At 37.3% G+C, this 18,248-nt stretch overlaps 1 protein-coding gene across 5 annotated transcripts in view; it reads right to left on the reverse strand.

The window, feature by feature from the left end:
- pam.L (peptidylglycine alpha-amidating monooxygenase L homeolog) overlaps window positions 1–18,248 on the reverse strand; it is a 112,428-nt gene that overhangs the window by 51,058 nt on the left and 43,122 nt on the right. For all 5 annotated transcript variants that reach the window (NM_001086051.2, XM_041588727.1, XM_018258053.2 and 2 more), the window contains 7 exon segments: window positions 600–676; window positions 1,742–1,822; window positions 5,052–5,119; window positions 6,205–6,253; window positions 8,241–8,324; window positions 10,396–10,481; window positions 17,663–17,750. In NM_001086051.2, coding sequence (NP_001079520.2) covers window positions 600–676; window positions 1,742–1,822; window positions 5,052–5,119; window positions 6,205–6,253; window positions 8,241–8,324; window positions 10,396–10,481; window positions 17,663–17,750 — 533 coding nt within the window.

Here is an 18,248-nt window from a genome sequence, read left to right on the forward strand (position 1 = left end):
AATATTTTTTTTAGTGTCAGTATCACTTTAAGTAAATATTGCCATTTTACATCTCTTGCTTTGAACCACCATATTGTGATGGTCTGTGTGCTGCCTCAAAGATCACCTGACCAGAAATACTGCAGCTCTAACTGTAGCAGGAAGTGTGGAAGCAAAAGACAGAATGCGGTCTGTTAATTTGCTCATGTGACCCAACATGTATGGTTTCTTTGTGTGTACTGTGAATCCTAGGATCCCAGGGGGCGGCCCTTATTTTTTAAAATGGCAATTTTCTATTTATGATTGCCCAATGGTACATACTACTAAAAAAGTATATTATTATGAAAATGGTTTATTTACATGAAGCAGTATTTTACATGTGAGCTGCTCTATTCAATATATTTTTATAGAGACCTACATTGTTCAGGGGGTATAGTTTTCCTTTAAAAGAGTGAACGACCCAATGGTTATCTAAAACACATTTTATATATATGAGGTAAGCCACCAAATTACACCTATGTACTTCAGGGATGAAACAGATTATTAATTTAGCTGAATTACATTCCTGTCAAAGGATTGACAAGCAAACAGTTCATGAGTTATTAACTAAGTATACCTACCTGTGGCAGCTGTGGGCTTTGTCTACCAATTAAAGACCACTTGCCATGTCTCACTCTAAATCCACTTACGACCTGCCCTGAAATGTGTAAAAAGCAGGAGAACTGTATTAGCAATTGATTACCCTTTGTAGCCTCCAGTGTTTAAAGGAATTGATCAGTATAGAAATAAAAACTGGGTAAATAGATAGGCTGTACAAAAATGTTTCGAATATAGTTAGTTAGCCAAAAATGTAATCTATAAAGGCTGGAGTGACTGGATGTGTAACATAACAGACAGAATACTAATTCCTGCTTTGCAGCTCTCTTGCTTTCCACTGATTGGTTACCAAGCAGTAACCAATCAGTGACTTGAGGGAAGGCACGTGGGTCATAATTTTGAATTTGAGCAGAATGCTAAGGATCAATTACAAAATCACTGAACAGTTAGGTCCCATGTGGCTGCCCTTATAATCACTGACTAACTCAGAGTTAGAGAGCTGAAAACCAGGAAGTAGTGTTCTGTTATGTTAGACATCCAGTCACTCTAGCCTTTATACATTACATTTTTGGCTAAATAACTATATTAGAAACATTTTTTATTTTTTCCCCAGTCTATCTATTTACCCAGTTTTTATTTTTAAACTGAACAATTCCTTTAATGGTTTTACTAATCCAATCACTTAAGGTTTAACTTTAATTTGATATAAAAATACAGCTATTGAGGTAAAAAGTTACTGGCTAAAATGTAGGTGTTTTATCCATCAGTTAATCAAGGCAATTCCTCGTGATCTATCATAAAATATCATCATAAAAAATCATAAAAATATAGTATTGACTGGTTCATAAATAAAAGGACTGGCCAAAAGAAGGCAGATGGGAAATATGCGGGATTTTGCAAACAAGCTGCATTTACCTAAACCAATGAAATAACATTCACTGTGATCTATTACCTAAAAGGTAAATAGCTTAAACTAAATGGAAATAGAATAATGTAATGGGTAAAAACACTCTGCTGTATATTTGAATTTTTAATGCACATTTTAACTAAAATAGTAAGTGAAGCACTGTAGCTAACTGAATGCATAATTTAACAACATTTAGTGAAAACTCTGCTGTATTAAAATACATATGCTTATTTGGCATGATTTAATAAACCTTCTTACCCAACTGATGAGTGTGGACTCTGTAGGCAAATGGGTGTATTGTCGGCCTGTTGTAGAGGCAGGCGATATCAGAATTAACTGCTGTTAAACAAAAACACAATAGTGTGTAATGTGTAATGTAAACATTTGAAAATCTAGATTTTCCTTCCATAAGCACAACCAGAAAACAGAAAATGCCTAGCTGTATTACTAATTCTATTCCAAACCAATATATGCGCACACACATACACAGACCAGTTTACTGTTCTGCATATTATACTGCATATTATAACATGTTTAAACAAGTTAATAAGTTAAAAGACGAAAATGTGGCAATAATAACGGAAAGCTTACCCTGGTATAGTAACAGCCAATAGCAGCCAATCAGATGTTTGCTGTAAGGGCTCGTACAGAAGAGTGTTTTTTACCTGTCTTCCCCTATGTTCAGTTTCAAGGTGTTCCCCCGCATGGCAGTGCCTGAGGAAAAGCAATCTATTCTTTTTTATGGGGCTGTCTGAAACATGAAAACTCCGAATACAGGTGGAAAGCAACATGTTGCGTTCCACCTGCTTATATGCATATGTATGAGTATAGCCCTGTATAAAAGAATAGATTGTGTTTCATCCTGCACATAGGTCCTAGCTACGTTCTGATTTGTTGCTATTGTTATTAGATCAGGGCTAAACATTGCCCCTAAAGGAAGTACAGCCTTTGTGCATATACATTAGTGGATCACCGTACCAGAGGCCTCCCCTTTAGACTAGAAGAAAAGAACTTTCATTTGAAGCAACATAGGGGGTTCTTCACAGTCAGGACAGTGAGGTTGTGGAATGCACTGCCGGGTGATGTTGTGATGGCTGATTCAGTTAATGCCTTTAAGAATGGCTTGGATGATTTTTTGGACAGACATAATATCAAAGGCTATTGTGATACTAAACTCTATAGTTAGTATAGGTATGGGTATATAGAATTTAATTAAAAGTAGAGAGGGGATGCTGGGTTTTCATTTGGAGGGGTTGAACTTGATGGACTTTGTCTTTTTTCAACCCAATTTAACTATGTAACTATGTAATATTAGTGATACTAAACTGCTTTTAAAGTGCTGCCTATATACTGTACTATCACTACATTAATAAATATACAGACATACATTTTTGCAGATACCAGCACTGCAGGAATAGACCAAAGGGATAGAATCCATATCATTTGATTATTATTTTCTACAAGTCAAATGTTTTATTGAAATGGTTAATGCCTTTACTTAGGCTGGGTCCCCACAGTCTTTGCCTTATACCTCCGTAGGAATGGTGAACCTCTGCCTTAAAGGGCACCTTTCACAGCCAAACACATATTAACAATCTGACCAGTACAACCTAAACACGTTTAATCAAACTACATATATAGTTTTTTGGGAAAAAAAACTGCAGGTTTTAAAAAATCCCTTACTTTGTCTTTCACTGAGGGAGCATGCTCAGATTGTAGCACTGCCTTGAGTATTCTACCCAGAATGCCTAGCTTTAGTAAACTCCTCCACTAGAAGTATCAGGAGATTTCCCTATCTTTTCCCCTGCTGGTGATGTTATTATACAAATAAAGGGCACACAATAACTTCCAGCACTACTGAACAGCAGCTAACACACAGGTTTGGCTGATTTGAAAATAGCTTAGAAGGGTTCATGAGCAACTAGGAATTTCAACTGAGCATGTGCGAGATTTCAGAGCTACAGTTAGTTGGGAAGATCTAGGTAGGAGGAGCCAGTGAAATTCAAGATTCCTGTCTCAGCTAGAACTGCAGTGGAGATAGGGGAGATCTTGCAGAAGATATAGTGAGCTGATGATTTACATCAGTGCTGTCCAATTTATATGTTACAGAGGGCCGGAATTTTTCTAATCTACATGGTGGAGGGCCAGTAATGGAAGCCAGTGTTAGCCACTCCCTGTTTTTAGACCACATCCACTTTAAACCACACCCATGTTACCACAAGACCAAGCCCACATTAATAGCACACCAAAAAACCAGATGGTTAGTGCTCACTGCAGGGATCAGGGCCGGAACTAGGGGTAGGCAGAGTAGGCGGCTGTCAAGGACACCATCATTGAGGGGCGTATTTTATTAACGAAGAGAAGAGTTAACTCTTAAAATATTAAAATACCCAGACTCTCCAGACACTCAAGGAGTATTTAACTAAATCTTTAAAAGAAGAAAGAAAGAAACCTTGTCTGTGACTGTATATACTTCTCCAAACCTTTTGTGCTTGATACACGCTTTCCTTAGTTATGTTTATCACAATTAAATTGCTACTTGGTTCCTGTCTATCCAGTTGTTATTTAATTGCTTAACAAGTAGCTCTTTCAGCCTGGACACCCAATTGATACTTTGTTGCAAATTCCCAGGGTAAGCTGATAACCAGTGTAACATGTTCGTGCTTTCTTTATTTAAAAACCATCATGGTAAGGAGGGAAATGGTAATGCAGGACAGGGGGGCGCTGATGGAAGCTCTTGCCTAGGGTGTCAAACTACCTTGGTCCAGCACCGGCAGGGCCGGAACTAGGGGCAGGCAGAGTAGGCACGTGCCTAGGGCGCAAAGCTAGGGGGGGCACCAGGCACGTACCTGCTCTGTCGCCTACTCCATTGTCCGGTCCAGTCATTCCCCGACTGGTGCGCACGTGAGCATAATTTCGCGCATGCGCACCTGAGCGTAGTTTAGCGCGTGCGCACTCCAGCACACACTCAGCAGGCACCGTGGCTGCCCAAGTTGCCTAGGGCGCCTGGCCGGGTTGGCCCGGCTCTGGCCCGCGGGCCGCCAGTTGGACAGCCCTGATTTACATTATACAAACAATTCTGTTTTAAAGTTTATTCAACTTTCACATAGTGTATTTACTTAGTAAATTATTTTAGTTATGATTGGTGCCCTTTAAAGTTATATGATGTGAAAGGGCTGGACAAATAATAAGCTTTTTTTGGTTACATATGATGCACATTTGCCAGTTGTGCTTAACGCAAAACAGGGTTCCAATTTGGTTTGGCATTTGTCAACTTTGAAAACCATGTGTCAATGATGGATCTGTAATTTTACCTCGTTATAAGGAGAAGGTATTTATTAAAGTAAGCGTTCACCCTTTGATAAACATCTCCCTAAAAATTCCATACAAGTGAATAGAGTGTGCTTGAATTTCACTCTGGCAGACTTGGTGAGCTTTCTACTGACACCTTCATAAACATCTCCCCTATGTTTCTTAATGTGTTTTTATTTTTACAAAATCTTACATGTCACAGCTGAATCCAAATCTAACAGCAGTTGTTTACATTAGATATCCATAAAATCCTTACCCTCTTCCCCAGGTGGAATAACAGTGTCCACAGACATTGAAAGATAAATGCCTGCAATTTGCGGTTGTCTGTAAACATAAAAACAGAGGTATTTTTGAAGTGAAACTGAACATACACACACACACATACACTCAGACATATAAAGTATGTATAATTAATTAGCTGGAAATAGAGTGTCACGGTACAGAGTAGGTAACATCCATCCCTTATTTGCAGGCCCCTCTTTTTTACTTTCCCTGAAAATGCTCCGAGTTTTTTCAACTGAACAACTGTGTAAAATATGCTCCAACTACTAAAAGGCATATCTGTGCCTTTTTTTACTCAGTAAGCAGCTTTTAACTGCTAACATAACAGATCTATAAAAGTGATGCCCATTTGGTACGCCGCATACTCGCTTTTCCCTGCTTTAGACCAAATCTTGTGTGACACATTAGTCAAACAGCAACGTCTCCCTGGAACTGGTTTCCAAATGTTGACAGAGATGTACGTAAAAGCCAGATCTTTTGCTACATGTCAAGTCATTACCAGGAAAAGAATAGTTCAGTTATTTTGCAATTGCCTCCGATTTCTGTGGCATATCTTGATGGCTGCTAGTCAGCAGAGTCATAAATGAAGGAAAACATATTTAGGGAAGAGGAGTGCAGTAATTCTGCAAATCTAGGTTATTCACTTAAGACAATGTTTTACATACGTGAACTACCCAATAAATTTAACCCCAGGTGATGCTCCTTTTAGGACCAGGGGGAAAAAGTTATACACAACTATGCCGCCAGGTGCCCCTAGGTGAGACAGATTTGTGCATTTATAGTAGAATAATAAACAAAAATATTACTCCCACACATTCATGAATATCAGTCTGCTGAAGGATGCCTGGAAAAGGTAAAAAAAAAAACCATAGCAAGGTGCTTTGTTGAAAAACAAAACACACTGGGACTCATTTATAAACACTGGGCAAATGTGCACCTGGGCAGTAACCATAGCAACCAATCAGATGTTTGCTTTCAGTGTTCAACGTGCAGCTAGCTGAAAAATGCTAATCATTGATTGGTTGCTATGGGTTACTGCCCAGTGTTTATAAATGAGCCCCACTGACTGATTACCCAACCACAAAAACAGGACATAAAACAGGGAAACTGATGAGAATACTACTTACTTTTCAGGTGTTACTCGTACTGTCACCCCCGTGCAATCTTTATGTTTATCTAAGAATACAAAACATAGATGAATTTCAAAACTTTACTTTTCTTTCACCATTGAGATCAGACAAACTATGTCAGGAATAACGGTTTATCAAACTGCATAAAAACTAAAGGCCTGTAACAAAATGAAATTAAAATGGCCTAAAATATGATACAGTGGGGGTCATTTATCAACACTGGACAATTTTGCCCATGGGCAGTAACCCATGGCAACCAATCACATTGCTGCATTCATTGTCTTACTTGCAGCTGGCTTCAAAAAGCTAATCACTGATTGGTTGCTATAGGTAACTGCCCATGGGCAAATGTATCCAATGTTGATAAATGAGCCTCAGTGTATTTCCATTTGAAAAACCTACCGCTTGCAATGTAGTTTTTCTGGAAGGGCATTCATGAATATGCATTCGTATATTTCTATATACAAATACAATTTATACATGGACAGAATACAAATAAAGTATTAGTGAAATACAAATAAAGTATTAGTGAAATTTTCTTTGGAGTTAGTGTTATTGAAAAATGGAAACATTTTAATACCTGTCTCACACTTGTACAAGTATATTACATAAAAACATGTTCTCTGTCTCTAAGGAGCTTACAGTACTGTTAATTAATAAAAAGTAAAGGGCAAGCCTGAAGTTTCTGTTTATAATCTAATAACGTATTCATGAACTTTTACTGCAGGAATTGTTTGTTGCCATTTTAGTTCAATACATTCTTAAACACAAAATTATATACTGAAGCTTTTATAGCATGAAGGCATTTTAACACTGCATTTCATTCTAAAAACAATCATTTTCCAAGTCACTCGGCATGGTTAGTAGGATACCTTTGTATCCAGGCTAATATCCACGCCACATTATCATTTCATTAGGAAACCTTGTTATTATTTAATCTAGTGCTTAGCAATTTGTAACTATTGACATTTATAGGTTTAAAATGATATTAATGGGACCACAGAAAATAAGGAAAAGCAAGTCTTTGAGCTGATGGCCAACTTTAAATTAACTTCTCACTTATTGATCTCCATTCCATTCTGCAAGCAACAGAAATCAGTAAGGCACAGCCAATTACAGAGCTCAAGTGGCCATTGACTTGCCTTAATAAAATGCTAATATCATTTCAGCCATCCATGTCGTGGAGCCATTTTTCACAGACCACATTAACACTGCAGGCTTCCTCTTTCACCCATTTATATGAACGTTTTGGAAATAATAATGAAAAATTGATCGCTAACACAGAGCAGCGAGTTCCCATGATGGTCTCCCCACATATATCCAAATATTTCTATTTCTAGGTATCACTTGATGCCCAGTTTGAGAAATCATGTAACCGACTAGTATAGGGCACATGGCTAATTTCTACCTCTCTCCATGTTTATTACAGGGCTCTAAACCCAAAAATAAAATTAGGCCTAATGAAAGAAAATGTAATTCTAAGGAATGAAACCGTTTACAATTTTTAGTGGCTTTAAGGCTAGTTGTAAATATAATTGCAGTTGAAAGCACTATTTTTATGTCCATTCCTGCACTGCCGGTTATGTTTCTTGAATCAATGTAGCTAAAGTCAGATTTGCATGCTTTTTGCCAGGTGTGTTATCAGCTGGCGTCTTCTACGTTGTTTCAAAAAAAATCAGAACCACCAAGGCAGGGAACAGAAATGAACAAACAGATGTTACAATTCGTTACATTCATAAATAACTTTGGATTTCACTGACAATTTGTAATTGATGCATATTGGAAAGCTGATTACAATATAATTTTTGGAGAATCCACTAGTGTAGAAAGAGTGCTGACATGTCAATTTTGTTATATTTCTGCATTTATTGATCCAAAAAGAACCCAAGAAGCCGGATATATTGCCAACCGTCAGTCTCTTTACGTAAATCAAATGTTTACCTACTGAATAATGTAAAAACATATCTTTTTATTTGCAGGCTTTATGTGCTTCGCAGCTTTCTTTTTATCACTACTGTTGCTTTTCCACTTACCCTGGAATGCTTTCACATTTCCATAGTGAACTTGAAGCACAAAATATCTACTGCCTGATTTCCCTCCAACACGAAAGCCAACTCCTGAAAACAATCAAGGGAGATAATCAAATGAAACCTATTCTACGTATGTTTATTTCTGCACATTTATACATTTAAAACCCCTGTATGTGTGTAAATTTAAAGGGGTTGTTCATCTTCAAAACACTTTTTTCAATTCAGTTGCTTTAAGATTGTTCCCCAGAAATAAAGACTTTTTTCAATTACTTTACATTATTTATTTTTTACTGTTTTTCAAAAATCTAAGTTTAAAGTTCAATGTTCGTGTCTCTGGTGTTTGAGTCTGGCAGCTCAGTAATTCAGGTGCAGACTCTAAACTGTTATAATTTTGCAACATTTAGTTGATACATTTCTCAGCAGCATCTCTGGAGTATTAGCAACTATTGTATCAATTCTAACAGGCGCCTGTAATGAAACCCAGAGATTCTGCAGCAGGGACAAAGATAAGAAATGCATCAACTAAATGTATCCATTTAGAACAGTTTACAGGGTCGGCGACCCCCTCCAGGGCTGCTTCAGAAGGTGAAAAATGACACTTTACACTTCAATATTAGAAAAACGGTCACAAATAGAAAATGGAAAGTCGTTATTTCTGGTGATCTATCTGAAACCAAATAATTGTTTGAAGGTAAACAACCCCTTTAAGTTTAATCAACAAACTTTTTAAAATAAGAGCTTGAGAATGAGATTCTTTTTGAATTTATACTAGACAGCATACATTATATGCACAGTTTCTCAACACTTCAAAATAGTCCAAAACATTTATAGGTATAGGTCTAGTGGTAGGTTAGTTTAGTGAAGCAATACTGGAAAAATACTAAAGCAAAGTGATTCTTTGTTTTACAAAAATACATAATAAGTAGCGTAACTATCAGCAGTAAGATTCAGTTTAGAAATCTGGCTACAGGACATTTAAGCATTAGTGTATAACCTCATAAGCATACAGTCTTGATGGAAATTTTTCACAGTGATAAATACAAAACATTGATCAACATGACCAACTAAAAGTACAAATTCACAGAACACGAAAAGCTGCAAATTCAATACTGGAATACAGTGCATTTTCCACATTGGGCTTTAAGCCTCTGTACTGTATTGTACTATGAGTTATTAGCTATAATTATGTGTACATCCCCTTTACAAACATATGTGTTCCTACATTTCTTATTTCTCTATGATCACCATTAGCAATGGATGATATAGTGGTCAAATAAAAGACACTGAAAATAATATTAAAACATATATCGTGATATATAATAAGACACAAGGAATGTCTTGTATTAATATATTTTTCAGTAAGTGTATGCTCATATATATATATATATATATATATATATATATATACTGTATATATCTTGAATAAACTTAGTTCGTGTGTATCCTATACTGTGCCTACACTCTCTTCTATCTAGTCAGTGTTTACTCTTTTATTTTACATTGTACAGGTATAGGATCCCTTATCTGGAAACCCGATATCCAGAAAGCTCCAAATTACGGAATAGCTGTCTCCAATAGACTCCATTTTATCTAAATTATCCAAATTTTTAAAAATGATTTCCTTTTTCTCTGTAATAATAAAACAGTAGCTTGTACTTGATCCCAACTAAGATATAATTAATCCTTATTGGAGGCAAAACCAGCCTATTGGGTTTATTTAATGTTTACATGATTTTCTAGTAGACTTAATATATGAAGACCCAGATTACAGAAAGATCAGTTATCCGGAAAACCCCAGGTCCCGAGCATTCTGGATAACAGGTCCCATACCTGTACTTACATATGGAGAAGTATATGGAGTCGCATGAACTGTTGCTTCATTGGTATATGGTCTTTACCACATCAGTAGTAGTATCATACAGCTGTGGTACACAGTATTAAGGTCTTCCTTTCTTAATATAGTATTGCATAGACCACTGCACAATAAAAAAATATCAGCATTGTCTGCACCACATATTATGTGACGCAACCCCCACAATATATTTTCTCCATCTGCTTTAAACACTGCCCAACCATGTATCTTTTTGTATAAATATTACGAATTATGCTGTCGAGAGAAGGAACAGATTCAGAAATATAGCTTCAAAGTATAATGTACCTTCTGGAAGTTTGGTGGGTGGTGCATTCTTTGCCCAGGCATACATTATACTGGATTTGTCCATGCAAGTTCCCGCACTACAGTCCCTGTAAAGAAACAATGTTAGAATTAACTGAAACAAATATGAATTATATTGCTCAGCTACTAAACAAATCCATGAGAGCGACTCAAACATACCCTGAACAGATAAGACTGATCATATATAATATACCAATAAAATCACTGTAAGGCCTATTGCATACTGTGAAGTGCCTTTCTGCCCAACACTTTTCAAGGCCCTGTTTAGTTCCTTCTCAGTCACTTGCCCTGTGTCCAATGGGCATAAAGACTGAATAGGACTTCATATTTTAGTTCACAGAAAACAAAAGAACATAAAGGCAGAAAAGCTTTGACTTGCCAGTTCACATATGCCAAGTACAATGTGCATTCAACATGGAAGCAATCGTGCTGGATGCCTAATGCCACTGAAAATAAAAGTCTAATGACAAGAACAATTTGAAGTTCCAATTCATTTATATACTTGGATTAATTCCATTGCTCCTGCTTGGATCAGAGATAGGGTTATATCCAATGTAAGAAATGTACATTACTATCTGCTTGGCATATGTCTCCAGTTTCTTTTAAGTTTGACCTACTTGCTTGTATTGAAGGAGAACTCATGAGAGAAACCCATCTTTCATATTCTGAGACAATTTGCAACTGTCCTTCATGTTTTATTATTTTGTTTTCGTTACATTTTTGGAGTTCCCCTTTAATCGTTTTCCATGAGTATGAAATCCGTAAAAATTCAAATACGTTGGTTTGCCCATACTGTCATCTGGGACAGCACAGGCAAACAAAAGGGGGACTTGATATGCCTATTTTAAACAAGACAGTTAAACATTTGTAAGTACCCATCCAACACTCACACTTGATGAATGCTAAGAGTGTGATGTTATAGTACATACACTATTAGGAGTAGTATTCAAACATACCAGGTTGTGCAACTACAACATTGAGAAACTTACTATACTATGAGATTTCCCTTTAAGTCATATACTTAATTCCCTGAGCTTTCAGCGTGGACTTAAACCTATTTGAACTTTTACATATTTTATTATTTGCAGTTTTTGAATGGTTTAGCTTTTTGATCAGCAGCTCTCCAGTTTGGTATTTCAGCAGCTATCCTATTGGTAGGATGCAATATAGCCTAGCAACCAGGCTGTGGTTCAAAAGAGACAATAATACGAATAGAGGAGGGCCTAAATAAAAAGATAAGATAAAAAGGTCAGTGACTCCCATGTGAAAGCTGGAAAGTGTCAGAGGAGGAGGCAAATAGTTTAAAAACTAATGAAAAAAAAATAAATAGAAAGGTAAAAAAAAACAAAAACAAAGACCAATTTAAAAGTTACTAAGAATAGGCCATTATATAATAAATAAATATATATATATGAAAAAGTTTGGGAGCCCCTCTTAATTATTTGGAGTTTTGTTTCAAAAAGTAGCAACTTCCTTTTAATATATAACATGCCTTATGGAAACAGTAGTATTTCAGCAGTGACATCAGGTTTATTGGATTATAGAAAATGTGCAATATGCATCATAACAAAATAAGATAAGTGCATAAATTTGGGCACCCCAACAGAGATATTACATCAATACTTAGTTGAGCCTCCTTTTGCAAATGTAACAGCCTCTAGACGCCTCCTATAGCTTTTGATGAGTGTCTGGATCTGGATGGCGGTATTTATGACCGTTTGCCCTTATATAATCTCTCCAGTTCAGTTAAATTTGATGGCTGCTGAGCATGGACAGCCTGCTTCAAATCATCACATAGATTTTCGATGATATTCAAATTGGGGGACTGTGACGGCCATTCCAGAATATTGTAATTCTCTTCATTGTAGATTTCCAAGTGTGTTTAAGGTCATTGTCTTGTTGGAATATTTAACCCTGTGTAACTTCAACTTTTTGACTGATGCTAGAACATTACCCTGAAGATTTTGTTGATACTGGGTTGAATTCATCCGACCCTCGACTTTAACAAGGGCCCCAGTCCCTGAACTAGTAACACAGCCCCACAGCATGATGGAACCTCCACCAAATTTGACAGTAGGTAGCAGGTGTTTTTCTTGGAATGCGTTGTTCCTCTGCCACCATGCAAAGCGCTTTTTGTTATGACTATCTACATTTTTGTCTATGGCTTGTCTAAATAAGCTTTTGCATACAACAAGCAACTGTTTGTGGTGTGAGTGCACCCTGCCATACAGATGTTCTTTGTGCAAATTGGGCTGAATTGTAGAACAATGTACAGATAAACCATCTGCAGCAAGATGTTCTTGCAGGTCTTTGAAGCTGATCTTTGGGTTGTCTATAACCATTCTCAAAATCCTCCGCAAATGCTGCTCTTGTATTTTTCTTGGCCTGCCAGACCTGGCTTTTACAGCAACTGTACCTGTGGCCTTCCATTTCCTGATTACATTCCTTACAGTTGAAACTGACAGTTTAAAGCTCTGAGATTGCTTTTTGTAGCCTTCCCCTAAACCATGATACTGAACAATCTTTGTTTTCAGATCTTTTGAGAGTTGCTTTGAGGATCCGATGATGTCACTCTTCAGAGGAGAGTCAAACAGAAGCACAACTTGCAATTGACCACCTTAAATAACTTTTCTTATGATTGGACACACCTGCGTATGAAGTTCAAGGCTTAATGAGCTAATCCAACCAATTTGGTGTTGCCAGTAATCAGTATTGAGCAGTTACATGCATTCAAATTAGCAAAATTAAAAGGGTACTCAAATTTTGCACATTTGATTTAATTTCATACAACTGAATACTGCTTCATTAAAAATCTTTGTTGAGAAAACACCGTACCAAGATGTTCCTGGGATATGAAAGACATACCACTGTTGAAAGTGAAGTAAATCATTATGCAGGCTGAGAGGGGTTCTCAAACTTTTTCATATGATTATATATATATATATATATATATATATATATATATATATATATATATATATATATATATATATATATACATATATATACACACACACACAAATTAAAAGAAATTTACCCCAGCACTCCAACATATAGCCCCCTGGGAAACCTATTTTTGCACAACTGAACTGTAACTAAAGGAGGCCATACACGGGCCGATAAAAGCTGCCGACAGACCAAGTCGGCAGCTTATTGGCCCGTGTATGGGGGCCCCCGACGGGCTTCCCCGATCGAGATCTGGCTGAAAGTCGGCCAGATCTCGATCGGATGGGGTTAAAAATCCCGTCGGATCGCGGCCGCATCTGTTCGTTGATGCGGTCCCGCGATCCGACCGCCCGTTTGGCGAACGCTAGGATCCGATCGTTGGGCCCTAGGGCCCACGATCGGATCAGCCCGATATTGCCCACCTCAAGGTGGGCATATCGGAGGGAGATCCGCTCGTTTGGCGACATCGCCAAACGAGCGGATCTATCCGTGTATGGCCACCTTAACACAAAAAGAGACACTTTTAGTTACAAAGTTAGTACAAAGCATGCATAAGTGGACGCGCCCCGTCAAGGAAAAAAGTATTACCTTTGGGGGGAGAAAGATCATACCTGCTTTTCTCTTTGTCTAGCATGATCTCTTCCAAAGACACTATTAAGCGGGGGTTGGGAGAGCAAGCATCAAGGAGAGCGCCACCTCCCCATACTATATATAATGTAATTAAATAAATTTTTATATATATATATAGGGGCCCATTAACTTAGCTCGAGTGAAGGAATGAATAAAAAAACCTTCGAATTTTTTTTTGGCTACTTCGACCACGACTTTGAATCGAACGATTCAAACTAAAAATCTTTGATTATTCCACTATTCGATAGTCGAAGTACTGTCTCTTTAAGAAAAAAAATTCGACCACCTAGTTCGCCACCTAAAAGCTACCGAAGTCAATGTTAGCCTATGGGGAACGTCCCCATAGGCTTAGGTAGCTTTTTTAGGTCGAAGAAAAATCGCTTGATCGATGGATTAACTTCGACAGTCGAATATCGAGGGTTAATTAACCCTCGATATTCGACCTTAAGTAAATTTGCCCCTTAATGTCCAGAAAAAAACATCAGGGTTCAATGGTTTTATGATTTATAATGGACAATGAATTGTTTTGTTGTTTTCCCCTTGCATCCTCGCCCTGTTTCTCCCATATCAATTCCATGCCCAATCCTTGTTTGACTACTGCCTTATCGTTATCCCAGATACTCTTCAAGTAGGTAATGTTTCTTCAGGAGCAGCAGCTAAGGGGTCGAATATCGAGGGATAATTAACCCTCGATATTCGACTGCCGAATTGAAATCCTTCGAAGGATTTAGCGCAATTCGTTCGACGAACGATCAAAGGAATAATCATTCAATCGAACGATTAAATCCTTCGAATTGAACGATTCGAAGGATTTTAATCCATCGATCGAAGGATTATCCTTCGATCAGAAAAATCTTGGAAAGCCTATGGGGACCTTCCCCATAGGCTAACATTGGCCTCGGTAGGTTTTAGGTGGCGAACTAGGGGGTCAAAGTTTTTTTTAAAGAGACAGTACTTCGACTATCGAATGGTCGAATAGTCGAACGATTTTTACTTCGAAACGTTCGATTTGAAGTCGAAGGTGCCAAATAAACCATTCAAAATTCAAAGTTTTTTTCCTCTATTTTCCTCTATTCCTTCACTCGAGCTAAGTGAATGGGCCCCCAAATGTCAGCCTAAAATAAGGTCTGATTTGGCAAGACCCGTGTGTGTATTTGTGTGCCGTGAGTGATTTTAATGCCTCTGTGGATGGATAGGATTAATCTCCAATACTCTGAAGCTGAAAGTCAGTCAAAGCACACACCAAGAACCCGTCTCATCAATCTGATTTGGAGTCGGTATGAAAACACCCTTGGGTGCTGTAAACCAATTGTAAGCCAATGCAACCTCATGTGAAATCTGTAAATGCATGTTACAGTATGGTGTTTAGCATATTCCATATTTCTCCACTACTAAACCAGACAGAGCTATGCACAAATGGGAGTGGAGCTTCTGTCACTACAGCAAATCCTATTCTGTATTGATGAGCTCTAATAAGATTCAATCCCCTTTGGGCTGAGAGTGGCTTCTAGGGGTTTATGAAAATAGATTTCTTTAGAAGCAATATTTGAAGTTTTTTAAAATAAGAACCAGCTCGGAAGTGAAAAATCTATGCATTGACGTAAAGGAACCCCGGAATTATCAGTCTGAATCAATAGAGACAACTCACTTGTGTCAGGTAAATCAGACAATGATACCATTATTAAATCTTTGCCAAAGTGATGCCATTGAAACACAAATGCAGAGGAAAAAAACACTCAGCAACTTATGGTGGATGCAACTTGATTATGATGGAATCCTGGGGAAAATGCTGCACTGTGGGTAAAAAACACTTTGGGGGGTTATGCAATAAAAGGCACTAAGTTTGTCCAAGAGCAGTAACCCATAGCAACCAATCAGCAAGCAGCATTTACTGGTCACCCATTTAAAAGCATACATCTTATTGGTTGCTATGGGTTACTGCGCCTGGACAAACTTAGTGCCATTTATTACATATGGGAGATAGCATCCACATTTTTCATATTGCACTTTGTTTGAAATGAACCAAATGATTACGTAATGGCTACTTCTGGTAGTCCCTATCAAATATGGATGTACCATTTTAGAGAAAAGCTCCTACTATTTTGTCACATTGTTTTGCAGTAGTTCAGTATAAAGTAAATATTCATACATGTGTCTTAAAGTGATACTAACACTAGAAATTTTCCTTTCAAAATACAGTATTAACCTACATGAAAAGTTACCTATAGGTTATGTTGATCTTTTTTCACTGATAGTTCTGCTTTTGTAAGTAATTGTTACTTAAAGTTCCTAAGCCTGACTGTTTTGTCAACCTGACTGTTCCTTCTTAACCTGTCAGTCAGAGTTTCTAATGCTAACAGACTCCTGCTGCACAAATATGGCAGTCCCCTCATAGAGGAACATGGGGCTAAGAATGGTAAAGTAAAAGCATCAGACAAATACTTTTATGGCAAAATTATAAATAGCTTTTAAAGACAATGTTATGATAGATATAAAAAAAAGTTATTTTCTGGTGTCAGTATCTCTTTAAGGTGGCCATATTTTGGCTGTGATAGGTGCCCTTTAAGCTCTAAACTCACATTTTGATAAATCTGCCCCTAAGTATTTTATAAGCAGGTAGTAGGCCTCTTTTAAATACCCGCAAATGGAGTTAAAGAAAGTACATACTGGTGATTGAGATAATTATTGCTTCTCTATTTTGTAGCTCTTACACGTATCCCATAAAGTTAACAGGAGCATTAGACTTAAAAGCAAACACCAGCAAATATTTCCCTGCATGAGATGAATTACAATCTAGGTAATTAAAGGTTTAAACACAAAAACATGTAGTTGCAAACAGAATTTAAAAAAAAAAAACTTGAAAAAAAAGTAGAGTAGAAGCTTTGTAGAGGGCAAAAACTCTTTTTAATGGAAAACTGAAAGTAGCTGAAAAAACAAACAAATAAAAGTTCTGAATGGTTCCAGATGCACACAAAAGAACATTTCATTTATGCAATTTTCTTATTAAATAAAGAAGATGACTCTGGTCATTAAGAGTAATACATTGCACAGCATAAAGAAGGGGAAAAATATCCCTTGGGGACACCAAACTGTACCTGCCTACAAAGTTAAAGACCTATAAAATATTTAGCAAAGGTAAAGCTACATTTTTCCTATACATATGTAATAAACCAGACCTCCAGCATATTGATCCAGAAATAGGCCACGCTATTTATGACCCGACTCCTATATGGTTTCCATACATTTTACTATCAATTGATGCATTATTGCTTTAAATGAACTGTGACTTGTTGCCGCTAGACATCGACTATGTTGATGAGAATCTGATTTATTACTTGTTTATTGCTGCCACATATGGAATTTACACTTTCTTTTACTATGAAAGTTGAGGTATAGGTATTTGAGGGCGAGTTCCCTCTTTGCAATCATGGGAAGACAGGGATGTGCAGCTCCTGTATCCCCCGTTTTCTTCTCTTTTTGTTTTATGCCGGTTTGAGTTGGGATGCAGCCCCATATGCTGGGATACCCCCATCTGCCTCTCCTTTTTTTCTATTTTTCTCTTGAAGTTGTGAGCTCACATCTGATACATTATAATTGGCCATGTGATAACACAGGCCTAATCAAATAATGCAGCATCTGCATGACACTGGATAGGTTAATTGGTTGTACTTACCAGTAATCATCAGTGGAAGAAGGTATATTGCATCCAAATAGAAGCATGTGATGTGCAGTATCCATATTGGCATGTGGTCTGAAGTCAACTGCAAAACACAAAAGAATGGTATCATAAATCACAAACACATTCTCACTTTAAACACTTGGATTTAAAACACCAATTAATTTGTAATCTGAAAACTCCATATCAACATTTTGATAACTTTAAGTAGAGATGGGGCTAAGGGGTTATGCTGTACAGAAAATGCAGCTTTAAAATGACACGGTTCACTTTTCTCAAGATGTCGGCAAGATAAATGTCTAAATGTAAAAATCATCAGTGTAGATAAGGCGGTAGTGTGTATCGAAGACTTGTCTACAAAATCCCTCCCCTGAAATTGTAAAGTGCATCAAATGTCCACAATTTCTCTAGAGCTTTAAAGCCATAAGGAGTGGTGGATTAACGAGATGTGAGGTCCCTAGGCTACACATTCCAAAGGCTCACCACCATTTCTTCTAGGCAGTAGGCCACATGAATGCCTGGGGTCCAGTGTGATTTGGGGCCCATCTAGCTTTTATTAAAATTACAAAATAAATATAAGATG

The sequence above is a fragment of the Xenopus laevis genome, chromosome 1L, assembly GCF_017654675.1.
Source record: "Xenopus laevis strain J_2021 chromosome 1L, Xenopus_laevis_v10.1, whole genome shotgun sequence".
NCBI lineage: Eukaryota > Metazoa > Chordata > Amphibia > Anura > Pipidae > Xenopus > Xenopus laevis.